The sequence below is a fragment of the Brugia malayi genome (genome assembly GCF_000002995.4).
Source record: "Brugia malayi strain FR3 genome assembly, contig: Bm_v4_ChrX_scaffold_001, whole genome shotgun sequence".
Lineage (NCBI taxonomy): Eukaryota > Metazoa > Nematoda > Chromadorea > Rhabditida > Onchocercidae > Brugia > Brugia malayi.
Genome location: NW_025062479.1, coordinates 7,307,721 through 7,329,112, shown reverse-complemented (window position 1 = coordinate 7,329,112; position 21,392 = coordinate 7,307,721). Strand labels below are relative to the sequence as shown.

General features: G+C 35.1%; 3 protein-coding genes across 10 annotated transcripts; 2 read left to right on the top strand and 1 right to left on the bottom strand.

Annotated features, from left to right (window-relative positions):
* Window positions 1–1,492: 1,492 nt before the first annotated feature.
* On the top strand, window positions 1,493–12,964 carry Bma-egl-4 (Uncharacterized protein; the record flags this gene model as incomplete). 5 transcript variants are annotated; one of them, XM_043073972.1, is made up of 16 exons in its annotated part: window positions 1,493–1,597; window positions 8,240–8,407; window positions 8,587–8,661; window positions 8,749–8,909; window positions 9,327–9,493; window positions 9,659–9,755; window positions 10,038–10,161; window positions 10,349–10,456; window positions 10,572–10,706; window positions 10,778–10,914; window positions 11,015–11,138; window positions 11,491–11,630; window positions 11,778–12,009; window positions 12,128–12,304; window positions 12,471–12,646; window positions 12,802–12,964. In XM_043073972.1, 16 exons carry the CDS (start codon window positions 1,493–1,495, stop codon window positions 12,962–12,964), a joined length of 2,289 nt encoding a protein of 762 aa, XP_042929906.1. The 5 variants fall into 5 exon arrangements, with proteins under 5 accessions (XP_042929906.1, XP_001899037.1, XP_042929907.1 ...); XM_001899002.2 differs by lacking the exon at window positions 1,493–1,597 and adding an exon at window positions 6,545–6,574; XM_043073973.1 differs by lacking the exon at window positions 1,493–1,597 and adding an exon at window positions 7,734–7,751.
* Window positions 12,965–15,536: 2,572 nt separating this feature from the next.
* Bm13981 (Uncharacterized protein) lies at window positions 15,537–18,651 on the top strand (the record flags this gene model as incomplete). Of its 4 annotated transcripts, XM_001899003.2 has the most annotated exons (9): window positions 15,537–15,573; window positions 15,937–16,044; window positions 16,421–16,617; window positions 16,680–16,801; window positions 17,098–17,236; window positions 17,303–17,509; window positions 17,708–17,815; window positions 17,940–18,085; window positions 18,399–18,651. In XM_001899003.2, the coding sequence occupies 9 exons, from the start codon at window positions 15,537–15,539 to the stop codon at window positions 18,649–18,651; spliced, it is 1,317 nt and encodes a 438-aa protein (XP_001899038.1). The 4 variants fall into 4 exon arrangements, with proteins under 4 accessions (XP_001899038.1, XP_042929903.1, XP_042929904.1 ...); XM_043073969.1 differs by lacking the exon at window positions 17,708–17,815; XM_043073970.1 differs by lacking the exon at window positions 15,537–15,573 and having other exon boundaries at window positions 15,972–16,044.
* Window positions 18,652–19,074: 423 nt separating this feature from the next.
* Bm7395 (Uncharacterized protein) lies at window positions 19,075–20,955 on the bottom strand (the record flags this gene model as incomplete). Its single annotated transcript, XM_001899004.1, has 5 exons — window positions 19,075–19,449; window positions 19,559–19,742; window positions 19,924–20,073; window positions 20,373–20,497; window positions 20,779–20,955. The coding sequence occupies 5 exons, from the start codon at window positions 20,953–20,955 to the stop codon at window positions 19,075–19,077; spliced, it is 1,011 nt and encodes a 336-aa protein (XP_001899039.1).
* Between the last annotated feature and the right edge of the window lie 437 nt (window positions 20,956–21,392).

Below are 21,392 nucleotides of genomic sequence, written 5' to 3'. Positions count from 1 at the left end.
TCATTAGTAGATTAACGAACAGAAAAAAAAGTATATATCCCGAATAGGTAAATTACAATGTTTGGTTTACGTAAGTGACTCGTCCATCTTTTTATGGCTTTTATTACATACAAGAAAAGATAAGTTGTAATGTTATTCTTAAAATTTCGAAACAACATAGATAACATATGCGTAACGAAGGCTGAATTTTTCGCTAGAGTTGTTTGGGTTTGGTGACGTGCATACGTGGATGCTTTTTTTATTCAATGTATTCCAATTTGATTGCTGACTTTAAATCGTGCTGTAAATTGTGGGCTACTGCTACTGTATAGTGACTAAAACAGGTAACTCAGATCACTTCATTTTGGCTCAACCTTCATAAGCTATATGAGCGGCATATTTCTCGTTACCATCGCTGTCTTCAAATATAACACCCAATTTCCATAACGAAAGCTAAATATTTCCTGTTGTAATGGATGATCACTATTTCTGGAGTTAACAAAAACTGTAAAGCATAAGCTGCAGTATTTCAATAAACATTCGCTGGATTTGTTGCTAACTGTCACAATAAGCTCATTCATATAGTATAAAGTTTCAACCATTCTCTTCATCTGCACATCCTATACCAGTGCTTATTTTGAAGAACTTTAGTATTGCTCTAAAAGTTTTTGAAATTTGTGGCAGATTTGAAACATGGATTGACTTGTTCTGGTACCGTTTTTTTTTCGTTATGACTACTCATAAAATTGAGTATAATGGGGTACTGAGATGCAGAAGGGAGCAGTGCACCTCAAACCTGCACAGCTGCATTCTACTGCGAAGTTATACTTCGCACTGCTATTAATTTTTAAATCTTTCGAAAATTTTAATCATTTCATGTTCATAGCTGAACAGATGTGGGTCTCATTAGCAGTACAGAAAAATTGATTTTTCTGATATGAAGTACAGCACTTCATTAAGGAACAGATGAAATCGAGTTGTTGGCGCTCAGCCGAAGTGTGTCGCCGACTATAGCTTGATTTTCAGGAATCACTTCAGTCATCTAGTGATTATTAAGATCGGTGTTGTACATATGCAGCTGATTCCGGGGCTTTTACTATTAGATAGAATCCCATTAAGTAAATATTCGAGAAAATGTAGGATAAGAGTTACTTACTAGAATGGTCGAATGCCATCTGTGTGTGGTACCCATTATTTATGGTGTAATATAAACATTTCTGGCCTATCCTTCTTCTTGGTACTTTTGTTTCCAAATAAATTAACAGCAAAAGAAAAAGATTGAATTTTGAAAATAGTTCGTATGGAGTAAGATGATGCTACTAGGCATATGAAATGGTAGAAATGTAAAATCGAATTACAAAAAACATTTTTTTCAATTTTTCTTCCGGTCTTTGTGATTATGTTAATTAAGAAATTGTCCATGCTTATCTTCAGTTAAAGTGTAATTCATGATATTCGTATGTGTATTCTGAATTTTTAGATTTCCGCGCAGTTGTAGCCGTTTTTCTTGCAGATGAGTAATTCCGCGGCCACGAGGCCCACATCCGGTGGCACTGGGATACGAAGTTTTTTTTCGAAGTTGCGTAAGCCATCTGACTTGCAAATACCTCCAGCTCAGGTAAATACTGTTTTTTTTTTGGCGTTGTCTTGCTCCATTATTAAATATCCTTAGTAAATGGTCTACTTTATTTGACTAAATCATTGCTATTTCTATATATTTTATGTAAAATTTCCTATTGTTTATCTCAGAAAACTAACAAGACACGTAGTGACACACAACTGAGAGTGTAAGTATTATTGAGTCAGCCAACTTCTAACGTTTAAAGCTAGCACTATGTGGTTTTGGAATAGCTTAGACTTAGCCTTGCACGCAGAACGATTCGCTTATAGCACAGATTTTTTGGAAACTTAAATTACCATAGGATACAATTCTGTTGGAAAAAAATTTTTGCTTATACAGTACTGTTAATTTTTTCCTTTCTGTCCAGATATTTTGTTCTTTAAGATATGTAAATTAGTTGGAATTTTGCTTGAAGCAAATTTTTTAAAAAAATAAGAGTGAAATCAGTTATTGTTTTTACACTTTTGGTTGCTTCTCCCGCTAACCTTTCTCTTTATTAAATAAATGATTTAAAGAATACAATTCTTCACAATTGTTGCAAAATTTACATATTTTCTCCCGGTGAGCACATTCGAAGTGCAAAAATTTGGGGAACTCCTTCGTCTTATAGCTCTTCGATTTACCTTCCATTTGCATAAATGAAGCAAAACAAAAAGTTTTCTGTAGCTATAGAAGTCTCTTCCTTTGTTTGTTTTAGGTTTCTTTCTGAACTTGAAAGATTCTTACTGTTTGTTTCAACTGACAGCTTAAATTAGGGTGCTTGCATGTCATCTAAAACTCCATGAATCTTAATTGACAAACAATTTAGTGAACTGTCTCATACTTTATTTTGAAGTTTTTCTTCAAAAATTAAGTTTGGAACTACTGAGTTTTGGTTTCTTAGATAATTGGTTACATTTCCAGTTTGTGAATAGGCTATATGATGAGGAACATGTGGTATCAAAACCATGTTTGATTTATGCCATTAATTAAGCACTCGTTGGTTTCTTTCTTACGACTGAGCAAATGTCGTATATTCCTCTTTTATTGATGCGATAAACGTTTGTTGCTTTTTTGTCGAAATTTGTTGGATTCTTTTATATGAGGGGTTGTGCGACAAGCAGCTTTTTTCTTTAGCATAAATTATTAAATAGGTTGATAAAATCTATTCATATGCTTTTTGTGGTTTGAATGAACTGGCTTTGCATGGTTTTACATACATAATAGTCGAAAAGTCAGCAAAAAATTTTGTTTAATAGAAATTATTCCTCACTGTTTCTTATATTTTGGTTTAATTTTAATGTTGATTGATTTTATCTCCTCCAGTTCTGTTTTTCATTTGTTAAGTCGCTAATACTTTGTCACGAACTGCTTTATAATGTGACACCAACAGTTCTGATGTTTAATGGTTCGGTGATCTATATGGTGTGAAATTGAATCCGTTAGCAACTTTTCATCATTATCAGCAAGAGTTGATGCGTTCATTGAAATAAACTTATTGAATGTATACCTTACTAATTCGTTTTGTTTCAAATGTGTTTCAGTTGTGTGAAAAAATCTTTCATATCTTTTTCCAATACTTCACACACTAGTCTCCATTTCGGGCCACACGCACTGTTCAAAATAATATATCTCATTTTGATTACCAGATTTATTACACATTTATACAGCTGAGGAACTGCTAATTATACCTTTTTATGGTGCCTGGTTTCACTTTTTCTGTTATATTTTTCACCACTGAATCAGAATTGGAAGTTCCTTGTAAAATATTTCATAAGTTCATGTCGTCATATCGATTTTTCCTCAGTTTTTAGACCATTTTAAATTTTCTGATTGGTTTTATTGTCTTTCCTTGAGATTATTTGGTTATTAATAAATCTTTTCTTAGCTTTACTGTTATCTGAAGCCTGGAGGGATTTCTAGAATCGGCTAGGTTATGGCATCATCATTAAATTATTTGAATTTTTTTAAAATATTAGTTTACCTTCCTTCAAATGTGCTTCCTTTGTTGAACAAATATTTTCTTGAAAAAATTTTTTGCATGATAAAAAGTGCTTTGTGGGAGCGGTTGTGTTTTAAGGAAATCGTATTAGTTGGTCATCATAATTTTTTATTGTCATTTTGTCTTTGTTTGTCTAAACCCGTAATGAGTTCTGCCATATATCACCTATCACTCTTTGTAGTGGTCGATGTTATTCATATCTAGAATATTTAGGACGTATTTTATGTCCAGAATATAAAATATCCGGTAGAAGTCTTAGGCTGATGTAGACCACAGTTGTTTTTCCCAACTAAAAATATTTTTCGACATGTTCATGTTTCGAATTTTAATATTGCGAAGCACTAAATAAATGTTAATAATGCTTAATATATCAATCTTTTACAATTCATCGTAGTGGTTTAACTGACCTTTGATCTTATATCACTTCACATGCTATGAGCATCTATCATGTAATGTCTTTTGCAACCCATTATAGTAGCTACCCATCATAATGCCTAGACAACCCATTGTACTAGACAGTTTATCCTTTGTACAAAAATGGCTAATTATAAACATTCCCACATATTAACACATATAATGTAAGATACAATTACTATATAAGGGTCACCGTTGTTAAAAGATTGGTGTGTGCAATTTGTTACCAAGAGCCAGACAGGTTCACTTCCAACTGTTCTCTATCAACATATTGTCCTATTACTTCTGCTAATAAAAGAATTCTTGTAATTCTTTGTTACCCCACGTATTTACACCTACATCCAACGAATCTCTGCGATCAAAACCTTTCTCAAAATTAATAATTAAACTATCAGATATTCCACGACAAAAATTTGCTTCTGCGACAGTTCTTTTGTCTAAGTTATATTAATTTTGTTGTCAGAATTACAGAAAATAGTATTTCAAGTCTGCGCCTGTTTCTCCAGTCTGTGTACAGAAGCGCGAGATGTTCAACAGATGACGATAAATTATAATGCTTATAATAATTCGTTTCGCTAATTTAACGTCACTTCAAAATGCATCTGCAGATTCGGTACAGCAATAGTGCAGTATAAAGGGAAAGGACATGTTCGTATTCATTGTTCATCTACCATAATCGTAGTATCACTATTGGGAGCTACTGAATTTGTTTGTACGTAGCTATATTATTGTGGGCAGTTGTTTGTGCTTTTTTTTTCTTATCTCTCTCGCAGCAAGTGATGGGAATCCATCAGACTTTCTGTCGTTCCTGCTATTTAGAATCTTTAGAGAATTGTTAACTTAGGTGATAGTTGTGTTATAGGAGAGTTTATAAAATAATAAATAGATTGCACGATACACATCTTTATATCTAATATGATCTTTATATTTACACCATTTTTATATTTAATACGGCATAATGCAGTATTATGAGAATCTTAACATCGGAAATGTTTTCTTTACATTTATTCATCCACTTTTAAGAAACCTCAACCATGGGATAAACATGACACTCATCCTAATGTTCATCACCACAAAAGACGTGTGGTTTTATCGTACTGTTCGTAGATTTTCTTTACGAAATGATTGTTTAGGAAAAGTATTTCTCTTAAGAAATTAGAGAAAAACTGAATATGGCATCCTTGTTATTTACAGTTTTAATTAAACAGGAGTTAATTCCCACTACAAAGCAATCAGAAGGTGGTTTAGTGTATTTATATAATACTTATGAACGGGACGATCGGATTAAGAGTAGGATATGAAGGTGCTGGACGTATGAAATTTTTGGATACATCCAGTTACCTTATGAAGACATGTACCTATAATTTAGATTTTGATGGCGAGAAGCTTCGAAAATACTTTTTTTCCTCTAGATATTGTCTCGAACTTTTTTATAAAAACAAAAACTGTAAACGGTTATTAACTGTCAAAAATTTTTGCTCATATACTTAATCTAATGTTGGAATTTACTGCTTCAAACAAGATGGTAAACTTAATAAGCGGTGTTAACCATTGATGTTTTAGTTTGTATATAACTTTAGCTGTCATTCGAATTATTGGAACGGAAAACCTATCAAGATTCAAGAACAGTTGGTTGTGGATATTGTATGTGATTTCATCGATGGTATCACAAGATAATGTGATATTAAGGGTGGTAAGAAAATGTTGGAACATGTTGAGTGATTAAGTTATTTGATTAGGAAGTAGGAGGTATATCTTACGTATAAAAATTGTGAACTACGCATGAATTTACATATTATGCTATTCCAGAAGTAAGGTTGGCAGTAATGAACTTTTGGGGATGTATTGATCATAGTGAAGGAAGAAAACAAGCTTGAAGCAACATTAGGAAAGGAACGGTTTTTCACTTGCAACACTGAACACCCTAAAAATGTTTATCTTTCATTTATAGTATTGCTAGAACAACAAAGCATCTTGGAAAGCATTTTCTTAAGAGAATCAGGACTAACTGTGGCGGATGGCGGAATGTTTACTGCTTTCATTGATAGTATGCATTTTTGCAAGTTTTTTCTTCAAGCTTGATTCACACATACAAGGATATCCTTAGTCCACTGGTCACGCAGCATTATGACTTGGCTAATGAACGAAACGTCGGCTCCAAGTTGATGCTTACATGTATGTGTGCGCATATATATGTATATATGTGTGTGTATGTCGTTGCCGAGTTGTCTTGTTTGTATATATCTACTGGGAAAGGACAACTATGGAAAAATTTGCGTCCCCTCGCCGTCGCTTGAAGCTTTAGAACGCTTCACTCGGCTAGTTTTTTTATTGTTTCGCTGCAGTCATATTGCAGAAACGCTGCTGTTACTGTTGGTGATTGTTTGTGCGCGTTCAAGCTCGTTTGGACGTATGATGTGGTGGTGGGTTGGTTGCAGCATTTGGCACTAGTAGTGGATCCGAAGTGGAGTGGCGTAGATCTGAGTTCCGTATTGAGTCTGAACCGAACTGATCTATTGCCAACTGATCGCCTCTTTACTGTTGGAACTATGCTGCATCATTCGACCCCATTTATTCAGGTTCTCTTTGTTAATTTTTTACACGGTTCCTTCTATCTCCTCTACTTAACGGTCACGCCCAGGGCCTAGGAAAGAAGATCGTCTTCGTGCTGAATACTGCAAATTTATATAAAAAATGTTTTTGCTTGCAATGATTACGAACAATAATAATAATAAGTTACAATATGCTTCATCGTTTCCTTATTTGAAATTAGTGCTCTTTACATGCAAAATAAACTCTAAGTTTTCATTTTATATCATTGATTACCTGAGATTACCCACTAGGTTTAGAATATACTGGTCTAGTTTAGAAGAAAGTTTGCCGTTCTTAACCCTTCCGATATTTTACCAGGAGTAAACGTAGTTTTTTTTGCCATATTAATCATGTGCAATACATTTCGAAGACAGACAATACTTTTTTTAGTTTGGAAACTGGCTATTATCACATTCTATCCATACTCAAAATCTCATGGTTGCTGCCGCACGTTCTTTTTTTGAGTAGTTATCAGGATTAGAATGAAGTACACCTGAATTGCTTTGATAATTAATGAAATCAGCACCGATAGTGGACATTTACATTCAACCGGCTTACTCTAAATTATCTCACGCTACCTTGTAGTATTAGCGATTTGTTTTAGTCCTTTTTATGATTTGTTTTTTCAGCTTTTTGTGCACATACTAAATATAAGTTTGCTGATGGTGTCCGATTTTCGTTTCAGTTTGTTATTCACTTTTTCTTTAATGTTTCACGTTGAAGTTAAGATTCGAGGAGCCACACAGAATCTGAAGAATGTATGTAGTTGCCTAAGATTCTTGGTGGAAGGACATGGAATGCTTAATAAGTCCGTTTGTTTTTCTCTGCAGTTAGATGATAACTTAGCAAGCTAATTATTATTTTTATTTGATTTAATCTAACAAACAAGAATAGTATAGTTATCTTCAGACGCGAAAACAAATGCACATTTGTTTTGTTTGTTTAACTTATGTGATCCATGATCATATTATTCGATGATTGATGCTAATGCTGCTTTGTAACAGCTTTTAGCGTATTCGTCTTGTGAACAAATCTGCTGATGAATTAGTTCTCATCAATCAGGTTGCAGAGTGCAAAAAGATACACAAATGAAGTGAGGCATCGCTCTTCTCGATCTTCTCCCTTTTTTTGAAACTCTGTTTTCATATGTTCACCACAGCTTGCGTAAGCTTTCGCTTAATTTTTTGAGACATCGGAAGAAAACTGAAAGGGACTAATTGATTCAAGAAATTTATAAGCAGTAAAGTACAATTTTTATTAACTTTCTAAACTGCACGGGTAGGATAAAGAATTTAGATGATCAAAAAGCTTAAGTATTTGAAAGGAAGCGAATAAAAGTTGATGCAGCAATTTCGCACATCATTTATAATTAACAAAAATAGAGATGCAAAAGCAGTACATAAGACAATCGGAAACTCAATCCTTTTGTTGATTATTCGGCTGTAAAAGTGATGGTAAGGTATGGGGAAGGATCTTTCGCAGTCGATTTAATCATTGCGATAACAACCATTGTTTGATTTGTTGCTTGCTTGACAAACTTGAAAGTTTTTTCGAGAAGGTAGCACAAGAGGTAACTTTTTTTCGTAATATCAAAAAAATTGTAATGAACTGAAGCCAGGAAGTTTTAGATCACTTTATAATTTGTTTTCCAGGTACAAATAGGCACACGCACTTATGATGCCAGCGAAATCCAGAAGCTTATTCCTCAACTGGAGGAAACTATTGAAAAAAGGGAACGTCAAATCCGGCAGCAGCAAAGTACCGTCGAAACGCAGCTGAAAAGGATTAACGAATTAGAAAAGGAAGTGAGGACATTGCAGGTATGTTTTGTCGATATAGAGAAAATAGGTTAATTCCTTTTAAAATTCCGAAATACTTTCATACTTTCATTTTTTGGAGCTATCATTTGTGGGAATATGATAATTTATACTGAATTTATGCTAAATTATACTGACTCAAATTTACTACCCTCCTTTTGTAATTGTTCAATTATTTTCAGTCAGAATGTGACAAACTTCGTTCTGTACTTGATCAAAAAGCACAGTCCGTTACGGCAATAAGCGTTACTCAAAAGGTATGTTCGCCCGCACAAAATTAGGATGTTTCAGATACGTTGCATTCCCTATGATGGATATACATTATTTGAATTTGTTGCTTGCAGGCTTCGTGGGGTACTGAAGAGTTACGAACTGAACTTCAGCAAAAGGCGGTGTTGCCAACAGCGGATGACGGTGTTCGTTCCAAGAAAATGGCAGTATCTGCAGAACCATCCAACCTAGATACGCAAAAAGCTGTCTTACAACATCATCCGAAATCTGCTGGGTTTGTACAGTCTTTTACACTCTTTTACAAAGCTAGTTTGGGAAATAACTTTGTCACTGCAGCCTAAAGAGATGCAGAAGTTTTCTTATGATTCACTGTGATTTCGGATGTAATAGTTAATTTGTGCTAATCAAATCACTTTCATTAATGGTCATGGCTTTGTTCGCAAACTCTGTAGTTACATACTTTTCCCTTCCAGTTGAACGCATTGTAACCATAAGGGCAATGAAAATAATGATAAAAAAAAATGCAGGAATAACGTGACCTATCATTATGAGTCGAGACATTAACTTGGAACAGAAATACCATTTCAGTCATAGTTTCACTATTTTAATAACTATTCACTAAATAGAGAAAAACTGTTCTGGTGATTCATATTTCAAGAAAACATCATTGATTTTTCCGTAAAATTTTCAGTTCGAAACAACTTATTCGGGATGCAGTTCAGAAGAATGACTTTTTGCGACAGCTTGCTAAAGAACAAGTTATAGAACTGGTAGAATGCATGTATGAAATGCGTGCTCGTGCAGGCCAATGGGTTATACAGGAGGGTGAACCTGGAGATCGACTGTTTGTTGTTGCTGGTTAGTTTTTAATCTCACGTTTATTAGATTATATTTTTTCATTCAGTAATATTTAAAGAAAATTATTAACTTATTTTTCTTGTTATTTTTCCCTTTTCGACGTAATCGACAAAATAAGGTATTATGAATTATTGTTACAAGTTGGATGGAGAGTTACTGTTTCAGAGGGACAGCTTCAGGTATCACGCGAAGGTATTGTGTTGGGAAAATTGTCTGCAGGAGTTGTTATGGGAGAACTTGCAATTCTTTATAACTGTGTTAGGTAAGTCGTTTCAGATTGTCGTGAATCTGTACGTTTTTATCTTAGTTGTGTTCTCTGTAGATTTATGTTCTTTTTTCGAAGCATCATAGTATGCCTATATTTCTAAATTTTTTCTGACCGTGAATTCGGAACTTTTCGAGTGTAGGGCATGTAGAAAGTTTTTTCGTTGTCTGAAAAAGATTTTTTGGAACTTAGAATTGGAGTAAACAATGTAACAGTTTTTTCTACATCGTGTTAAAAGTTTGTTTTTGCAATCACTTATTTGCGAAAAAGTGGTTTCAGAACAGCATCTGTGCAAGCATTATCAGATGTTCAGTTGTGGGTGCTGGATCGTTCTGTCTTTCAAATGATTACAATGCGTTTGGGTATGGAAAGACATGCACAGTTAATGGCATTTCTTAGCAAAGTTTGTTTATATTCATTTATGTTTTCAAAAAACATACTACAACACCATTTTTTTTGAGTAATATAAAATTCGGTTTATGGAAGTTACTGAGGTTGACCACCACTGGTATCAAAATTTCCATTCTAATTTCAACCTTTTTGATAGTAAGATAGGACTATAATTCGGAATCAGAATTTTGTCACTACAGGTATCATTATTTGAAAACTTGTCAGAAGATCGAATATCAAAAATTGCTGATGTTTTGGACCAAGATTATTATTCCGGTGGTAATTACATTATTCGAGAAGGAGAAAAAGTTTTTTTTTTTTTTTTCTTTTTTTGTTCTTTTGTGGAATCACTCTAAAGAACTTGATGATTTCGATTTGTAAATTTAAAAGTATGCTTTACCTTTTATAAAAGTTTTGTTTAAGGGTGACACGTTCTTTATCCTTACGAATGGTCAAGTTCGCGTTACACAGCAGATTGAAGGCGAACTGGAGCCTCGAGAAATACGTATTCTAAAGCAGGGCGACTTCTTCGGTGAAAAAGCCCTTCTTGGTGAAGAGGTGTATTTATAACATTATCTAAACATTATCTAATTTCGCTATATTTTTTTATTCACTATAAGTTTTTCCAGGTAAGGACAGCAAGTATTATCGCAATTAATCCAGGTGTAGAAGTTCTAACACTTGACAGAGAATCATTCACAAAACTGATTGGAGATCTTGAAGCCTTAAATCGAGACTATGGGGATTCACAAAGGAGAGCCACTGTGTAAATGATCATTTCCTTCACTGTTCAAAGATTCTTTCATTTATTTTGTGGATAGAGGATTCTATTTGAATTAGTCACGTTACAGAAACACATATTTCAGTGTTGTACCTGAGCCACCATCGCCAAAAAAGACTGCTCAAGAGAAAGAATTTGCTGATTTGCAGTTAAGAAATTTGAAAAGGATTGTTACACTTGGTGTTGGTGGTTTTGGTCGTGTTGAATTGGTTCGTGTTTTGGGCAACAAAAAATTTTTTGACATTTTTATCTTGAAGTGTTTATAGCACAATATAAGCTAGCACTTATTCAGAAATATAAGCTATTTCCACTACATGTATACATGTTGTTATTTGAAAAAATGTACAGTACTGGTCATTTTGCCATGTTGCATTAGTTTACTTGCCTAGTCGGTTAATAAAAACTGCACTACATATGGTCATATCTTTTCAGTGTAATCTTTTATTGCTTCGAGAATATGTCCCTGTTTTGGTACTGCTGAACAGACGAAATTTTCTTACTTTGAGATATCTATGTTGTTTCTATGTTAGTTTTCTTGATATCACTTAAAAGATGATTCAGGTTTGCATCAGTGGTGACAAAATGCGGACATTTGCGCTGAAAGCTTTGAAAAAAAAGCATATTGTAGATACAAGGCAACAAGAGCATATTTTTGCGGAAAGAAATATTATGATGGAAACTCATTCAGACTGGATTGTTAGGTAATTCGAAAGATATCGATTAACTTGTTTTAATATGGTTCAGTTATTTTAAAACTTGTGTATAATTTTATGTTTTATCGTTATTTAAATCAGGAAGCTTTCATCTAGTTCCACTCTTACTAAGGTTATTGCCTTATCGTTTTCCAGGTTATACACAACGTTTCGTGATGCCAAATACGTTTATATGCTGATGGAAGTTTGTTTGGGTGGTGAGTTATGGACTACGCTTCGAGATAGAGGGCACTTCGATGACTACACTGCTCGATTTTATGTCGCTTGCGTTTTAGAGGCGCTTGAATATTTACACAGAAAAAGCATTGTTTACCGTGATTTAAAGCCAGAAAACTGCTTACTTACCCAGACAGGATATCTGAAACTTGTATGTATCATATCTCTTACGCATGGTACATTTAGTGTTCATTTTTTGCTTTATTGTATTTGTTATATTTTTTGTCTTTAAATGAAGTTTTGCTGTTGTTGCAGTTAATTGTTTACAGGTTGACTTCGGTTTCGCAAAAAAGTTAGCAAGTGGGCGAAAAACATGGACTTTCTGTGGTACACCGGAATATGTTTCACCCGAAATTATCCTTAACAAGGGACATGACCAAGCAGCTGATTACTGGGCGTTAGGAATTTATATATGTGAATTGATGCTCGGTCGTCCACCATTTCAGGTATATCTTATTGTTGAACTTTTTTTTTAGATTTATGTGAAAATTTCGTAGGATTTATGTGGAAACAAAAATGAATCGATATAAACTTCCACAAGAACTTGGAAAATTTACATATTTAATTTTATGGCGTGAAGAAGGGTAATTAAGTTCTATTTCATTTATCTAGGCCGCAGATCCCATGAAAACTTATACATTAATATTGAAAGGCGTGGATGCCTTAGAAATTCCAAATCGACGAATTGGAAAAACGGCAACGGCTCTTGTTAAGAAACTCTGCAAAGACAATCCCGGCGAACGTCTTGGCTGTGGCAGTGGAGGCGTTGGTGATATTCGTAAACATAGGTATGTCTTTTATTTTCTGAATTTGATCAATTATGGAAATGAACAGGCGATGAAGTGACTTTTCTCGTGTTTAGCATAATTCTTCATCAAAGAATTATAAGACATGTTTTAGATCTAAAAAGAAAAAATATGATTTCGAACAGCGTATTTTTTAGGTGGTTTATGGGTTTCGACTGGGAAGGCTTAAGGTCAAGGACTTTGAAAGCACCAATTGTACCAAAGGTAGCGAGTCCATCAGATGTAACGAATTTTGACAGCTACCCACCGGAACAAGACGTACCACCTGATGAGTTTTCTGGTTGGGATGAAGGATTCTAAACTTATTAAGAATTGTCATGGCAAATATTTACATGAATGGAATCAGATTAGAATTAACAGTTGCTTACTGATGCTATGGAAGCAGTATTTTTCAAACAGTAGGAAGTGTATAAGATTTACATGTCGATTTGTCTGTGATTAGGCAACATACGCGTCTGTATGCCCATCGAAAATCACACAGTTTTGTAAACACTAAATTCTTGTCAGACCTCACCTTGGAATGTAGTTATAACTTTCTCCTTTCAGCAGCTTCTGTACCGTATAAGAGTGACCCGTAAACGTCTATCACTCCCACTTTCCTTTCATGCACATTTTAAAAATTATTTGATATTTTCTTGATTGGTACAGCAGATAAGAGATGATTTAATTGTTCTCATTTACCTTAATTGAGTTTGCGTCAATTCTTAAAAACTATGAATCCAGTTTAGTCGTTAGTTGAAACCCATATGTGCAGCACGCATGCGACTCCATTTTGTTTAGTACCATAACGTGTTTGGTTTGGTAACTGATTGTATTTGATGTCCAAGTTCGAAAAAGTAGTGAAATATTCTTTCTTCATTTCTTATATGTTGGGTTAATTTGTACTTTGCTTACGAATTTTTTTTTTAAATCATATTTTTGTCTTCCATTTCTATCCGGTAAATGTATTATTCTACAAGTTTGCTGTTTTGTGAATGTTATAAACATGTGAGTTGCAATCAAACATGGTATGCGTATTTGTTCGTGTGCACTCGCTGCTGATATTCATTTCTTAGTATGTCAAGTAGATAAATAATTTTTCCCTTGATTTATGTTCTCTGAGTAACATTTTACAACGTCACATATGTGCCACACATATTTATATTCACATGTTCACTACGTGTGATTAAATGACCGACCGTAACTAAATGCGTAAATCTCATTGCCCATTATCATGAATATCCTCATAGTTATATAATCGTGTGCTTTTCATACTTTGATGGAAAGACAGATTGGCACCTGTCCTGGTGTGGATTTCTCATGAATTTTGCAAAAGGACTGCAATTTTATTGAAGTTATAAGTTGCAGTCCTAAATTTTCTGCGCAAGCCAGCAAGGAGTGGAGTTTTGTTATTCTCAGGCTTTAGCTAGAATTATTAGCTGCGGTCAATGAAGAAGTCTCATTTGTAGATGAGCTAAATTCGAGAAAATGTTGGCTGTTTGGTCTTTAAACAAAGGAACAGGCCTGGTCCCTACTATTTCACAATCCTCTTGGAAATTACAAGTGGAGAGTTGCCATAAATTTCAATTAATGAATGAAATCTGGATGTATGATTACAATCTATGCTGATAGTCCTAGAATTAGTGCGCTGAATCCTTTCCTACGGTCTTAAAGTCGATGAAATGTTCGTTTTGCACCTTGCCTTCAAATCTTGTCGTTTCAGATATCTAAAGATGATCGAATTATTCAAAGGCCATTAAGGCCATCCGGAGATCACTAGAACTATCCGGTTCACGAAATGAGTAGACTGTAGCTCTGTAGTTGCCCAGTGATGGCAAAGTGCAATCGATGCGGAGTAAGGGAGAATGTTGCAGTCTGATCTTTGTTGCTGTCCATCAATCCATTGCTATATTTCTCAAACCAATTTCGCTGGACTACCATAATGAAAGAACCTTCCGCTACTCTCCACCTATTGCCGATGGCGGCTGATCCGGAATGCTTTGCTTAAATATGCTGAATGCTTCAATTGTTTTCCGTTCTCCTGTGATCAGTGCAAGTAGTGTATCATTGAACAGCATGATTGTTTTGCCTGTATAGGCCTGTGTATATTGTCTGCATATGCCTACGTTTTACGGCGAGAGTGCACCATTCGTTGAGGATCTGCGATTTTAAATTAAAGCAAGCACTCAAGAAAATAGAGCGGTGTATTGAACATACTTTTTTCCCTTGACCATCATTTGAGTGGCTACTGACAGGTATATAATACAATCTATGCTGATAGCTAGAATGTTTCACTTCATGTGTTATACAGTTCCAAAAGCTACTTTGTATGAGAATGAAAAGTAACGTCTTTCATTGTGGTGGTACAGGATGATGCAGCGAAATTTGGTTTGCAGGAAAAAGAAGGGTTGGAATAGGTTGGTATAGCGTGTCTGTTCAGGGAGCAGATTGTGCAGTAAGCAGGATCGGATTGAATGTTTTGTGTTCTGGAACTTTAATTTTCAGTTTTGGAGAAGAGTAACCTTCTGCCTGTTTTCTCTCATTAATCGTGCATTTATGCTATCAGTGATCAACTACAGTCTACCCATTTTGTGAATTAGATAGTTCTGATGATCCCCGGATAACCTTGATAGCGGTTAAATCTTGATGGTCGTGGTAGCTTTTAGATCTGCATGGATCTCATTACTAGCAGTTCTTTGTTATGATAGGTTTTTAACAGTTTCTTTATACATACTGTAATATGTATTGGGTTTTTTTTTTCATGAGTCTCGAAAATATTAAATATTTTTGTTCCTTGTTTGCGTTATAAAGAGTTCTTTGTTCTACTTCAGGGTTTAAATGTTTTATAAAAGTTGGTGTGTTTCAGTTCAACAAATTCAAGCGTAATATTGCAATGAATGCCCAGAAGAAAAAAAATCCTGGAAACAAAGGTTTGTTTGGAGGAATTTGACACTTCATAAGTGGTAACATTTTCATGGTCAGGTTTTTGTTTATTTGGTTTCTTTTCCAGAGTACGAAACTATAAAGCATTATGCTTTCTGATGCTAATGCAACATGCGGTGAACCTACAACCGCTCCTTCTCACGAAAAAAACTAAAAATGGCAACCGTTGAACCGTTTTGCCTGTTCCATCAGTTGATTAAGTTGTTCAGTAGTCTACGTGGTTCGGTTTTAGCTGACTTGACAAGAACTTTCTAGCGTATGGTCATTCTTAATTCTGTCTCATCACTGCAAATTACGATGACGAAGAAGTGATTAGATTATGTGAGCTTATAAGTTTTAATTATTTATAGACACCAGCGGTCTTGATGATTTAGACGCGATACTAATGGAAGTTGAGCTAGAGACTCGTAAGAAGGCAGTTGCAGCCGCAGCAAAATCAATAAGGAAGTCTGGAAAAGGTATGTAATTAAATTCAACAAATCTAAACTGGATAAGATATCTAAACTGACTGTTAGTTTTATTGCTTCCAAGCTCGGGATAATAAACGCACTTGGTCTTGCCTTAAAGCAGTCTCTTGTTTCGAGAAAAAATTTTTGCGAAGTTTCAGTAAATCCTACTGCCAGGCTACTATTAACTATTAATCAGAGAGTTTTGGGTTCGACTGCCATTTTGGATTTTCAAAATTATCACGTCAAGATCTCTTAAATAAGTGAATAAGTGAAAATAAATTATATATATATCTATATATATGGCGAAACAGAGAATTGGAGAGCAACCTTCAAGATTTGTTGAGAATTTAGATTAAAAATTCACCTAAATGCATCTGTTTTGTAGGGCAGGGAGCAAACGACAAACCGCCGCCTGCACAGACAAAATCACTTACGGAACAGTTTGAAGAAGAAGTAAGAGATTTGGTTCCAGTTGACGAACAGTTTCCTGATGGGAATTTCCCTGTTGGAGAAATATGTGAATACACAGCTAAAGTTGATGACCGTACTGCTGTTAATCGGATGACTAATGAAGAAAAAAAGGTATACAAAGAGTTTTATTTCAACATAATTTGATATTCATTCCAGATGAACTATATTTGCAGAGTTTGGATGCATCGTATGAGGAGACATACAATGATTTCCGTCGCGCTGCGGAGGCACATAGACAAACACGAAAATATGCACGATCCTGGATTAAGCCGGGAATGACAATGATTGAAATCTGGTAGTTTTGACCTCAACTTTCGATTTTTATAATACCAATAAATTTTCTTAATACTGTTTTATTACTCTTCATATCCAACAATTTCAAATCATCAAGTAAGGCTTGAAAAGCAGAGTACCAACCTTAAAAGAACCAGTATGTCGAGAACCACCTAAAAATGATGTTCCAATAAATTTAAAAAGCTATATACAACTTTGGTATGTCTATAAGGAATGCATATTATATAGTATTCCACATTATTATCATATTCACTTTATATAATATGATTTTATTGTTACATGAAGTTCAAAATTTAGTGAGCGTCTTGAAGCTCATTCACGTAGAATGATCAATGAGGATGGACTGAAAGCTGGGCTTGCTTTCCCAACTGGCTGCTCACTAAACAACTGTGCTGCTCACTACACTCCAAATGCTGGCGATACTACTGTTTTACAAGTTTGTTTTTTCAATTCCCCTCCTTTCGATCTTGACTAAAGATAAATCATGACTGATTTGTTACAGGAAAGTGATGTTTGTAAAATTGATTTTGGTGTTCACGTCAGTGGTCGCCTCATCGACTGTGCATTCACACTTCATTTCGACCCAAAATTCGATGATTTGGTAAATGCGGTGCATGAAGCTACTAACGCGGGAATTCGAGAAGCGGGTATTGATGTCCGTCTATGTGATATCGGCGAAACAATTGAAGAAGTTATGAGCAGTCACGAGGTAACTTTTCGCTGGTCGCTGTCACTTAGTTGTGAACACTTATATTAATTTGATATCCGCACTAAAAATAGAAGTGACGATATTAGATAACCAGGGAGTTTTGTTGACAGATGTTTTATAAATGCTTGGAAAAACTTTCTAAAAAAGACAAAAAGCCTCTGTGACCGCTTATTTAACATTGCAAGTGATACCAATTAGGTCGAACTGAATGGCAGGACTTACGTCGTAAAGCCGATCAGAAATTTGAACGGACATTCAATAGGACCGTATCGCATTCATGCTGGGAAAACTGTCCCGATAGTAAAGGTAAGATTCAATGAACTGGTTGCGACAAAGTCTAGCTTTTTTACTACTCATAGGTCCAGTTTGTTACCTAAGTCGTTTTTAGAAAATGGTAATGTTTTTACATATATTACAGAGTATATTATAGGGAGGCGAGCAAACAAAAATGGAGGAAAACGAGTTTTATGCTATTGAAACATTTGGCAGTACTGGTAAAGGTTATGTTCATGATGATATGGAATGCAGTCATTACATGAAAGATTATGACCTTCATTCTGAGCATATTCCACTAAGGTTTGTAATTATCACTAGTATGATTCCAATAATCAGTAACCAAAGAGAGGAACTCAAGGAAACTAGAGTATTTTCGAGATCATGCAAAATATTGGCTTAGTTTTTGTGAGATCCTTTGTTGATATCTGCAAGCATTTTTCCCGTTATAGTGGTCTGGATGTCACCCACTATTTGTCGGTAAGACTGGACATAATTTGCATGAATAAAGCTATTTGGTATACAACATAAGTACTATTTAAAAATTTCTGGTGTCAGGAAAGTTATAGTACGGAAGAGGTGATAAAGTAGCCTTAAAGATACTTAAAAGTTATAGATTAGCCCGATCGAAGAATTTGCTGAATGTGATCAACAAAAATTTCCGGACTTTAGCCTTCTGTCGAAGGTGGTTGGATCGTTTGGGAGAGACGAAATATTTAATGGCACTGAAGGATTTGTGTGACAAAGGCATCGTGCAGGCGTATCCTCCTTTATGTGATGTTAAGGGTTGTTATACTGCCCAGTGGGAACATACAATTTTGTTGCGGCCAACTTGCAAGGAAGTAGTTAGCCGCGGTGACGATTATTAATTGTGGTTCATTGGAGGATATCTATTCCAACCCATTTTTACAAGTGATTTTTTTTGCGGGAGAATAAATGATTCATATGTCTCCATACCACATTTCGTAACTGCAACCCTGTGCTGATCTCATAGGAATGATTCATACGTGCGCATGAGCTGACAATCCCTGTTTAAGATATGATCCTAAGATTAGTTGCGGGCAGTTTTATTTGCAACCTATAAACAACATGATGCAGTGAACACAAGCCGTTATTTTCAAGTATTCTGGGAGCCACGGATGCACTATACATATTCTAAGCAAAAAAAAAGACAAACCAGTTCTGCTTGCAATAATATACTACTTTCAAATACCCGTAAAGACAATAACATGCCTGATGTCATGTTTTAAAAGGAAAGCAGTACACTGCCATATGGGATTAATGCTAATAATCTAAGGTCCTTTAAAAAAGGCGTAAATCAATGGTAAGGACACGGCTATAAGGGTGTATAGAAAAACCACTTCAATAAGTGTTTGCAGTTTCATTTTTGATTCAATATTTTTCTCTGATTTATTAAGGAGATCCTCCATGTCATTACCAATGTAGACCACATTCGGTGTTTCTGCTTTTAAGTTCAGCTCTATTGCAATCAAGCGTTTGATTGCATCAAGTTCCCTCGTTAAAACTGTATTCTGCTCCTGTAGAAGGTTGACAATAGTCTCGGAAAGTACGTTACCAGTTACGTCTTTGTTTGATATAACAATTGCCATCCCTTCAGCGGCTTTTAAATGCATTGCTTCTCTAATGTCAGTGATAAATGCAGCCACCTGCAATGGTTATCTAGAGCAACTGGTCTCTAGACAATATTATTCAATATCTTAATATTGTAACAGCAATTTGTGCTCTTAATCTGGAAGGAAAGCTGCAGTTTCATACCTCATTCTGTTGTTTCTCAACCAGTGCCGTCATCTTTTTAACCAGTGGTGTCAACAATGCCGAATCTGGTACCAGCTCTTTCATCTTACGCATCCTAACCTCATTTGCCACCCAAGTGCCAACAATTCCCAATAATGCACCAAGTGTAGAAGCTATAATTGTCCACGTTTTTACTCGATCCGATCTGAAATACACAATTCCTGGACATACGCAGTACTCCAATCTGAACTGTTTCATTAGGATAGACAGGAAAAAAAAAACAAGAATATGGGAATAAGTTGTATGAACACACAACCAGAGTAATTTGGAGAACAGGATCAATATGCATCATCTCATTTTTTTGTCAGAAAGACTATAAAACTCACTGTTCTTGCTCCTTTGCTCGACTGGTCCGAAGAACACTTGATAATTCATCAAATGCAGCTTTCTCAGCTTCATCCGCCTTTCTAACTTCGGCAATTAAAAGCTGTTCACTTTTTATAACTGCATGTTCTTCAGTTAACAAACGCAGATACCTACAAGTTTTGACAAATTTACATATGTTAAAACAAGGAAATACTTGTTTTAGAAGACTTGAAGCGAACCAAAAATGCAATTTTGGTACATCTATGTATGTTTCAACGTATCCTACTATGTCAAACAGTGTCCTGGTTAGTCCTGAATTGATGGTTTACTAAAAGCAGAAAACAAACTTTTACCTACATATGAGCAACGATAGCACGACACCTATGAAGTCAGCCGGAGACTGACACCAATTTTAGGAAATACATTTGAAAAAGGAGAATAAAATAGCCCAGAACGAGGCAAGACACACTTGTCATCTCCACGAGAAAATCTATCCAGTTCACTGTGTATCTGCTTCATTCGAATTTGTAACGTATCCAGTTCATCACGTTTTTTACGTCGTATAACCTGAGCATCTTGCAACTTTTTTTCATTCTGAAATGGCTTTAATCATGTCAATTGCATTCATCAGCGCTTATGTCTTGTATAATTTTGTCATTTCAATTTTACATAGTTCTCACTGAATCTTCAACACTATGCAGCAGTTTCTAGTCTAAAGTGTGGTTTAATTTAGTATTAGGTATTGCAGAATAGAGACCACAGAGGAACAAAAAGGAATTTTATCAAAACAACACAGTAGAAGTAACTATGTTTACTGTCACCATAAAATCTGCACAAAAATGTTGGATTTCCAAGAAATATTTTTAAGAAATAACCTGTTTTAATGTTGCATGAGCTTCGCGAATCTCTGTAACACCTGTTACATCGTCAATATACGAGATTACCCCACTGATAAGTTTCAAGGACTTGGAAATGTCAGGCAGACCGGATAAATTTCGATACGTAATATGTCTAGAATATACCAACCGCGCACCATACAAAGGCAAAGGCATATCCGGTCACAAAAAAGTGTTTCTCTCAAATTCGATTCAAACAACCGCTTACAGAAGTTTTCCACCAAACATTTTATTTTATCTGGAGGCATTTTTATTTAAAAGAGAAAATACAGAGCATCATAATATACCTTAAGATGACACGAACCATTTTGCCTAATTACCGAAAACCCAACTACCTAGTATGGAATGCGATTTAAAGACACACAACCTAATTCGAGTACTAACTAGTTTTGCCTACAGTAATGAAACACGTACTTCTAGTGCATTCACTTTTATGTAGTTTCCTTAACAGTGCTGTCGCTTTATATTCGATTTGTATTCTGTAAGATAATCATTGGGATTAATCTCTGAGTTATTGGAAAAAGGGAAAAAAGTTTTAACTACTGCTTGTTCCACCACTTGAATTATTTGCTGACAAAATACTGAGAAACAAA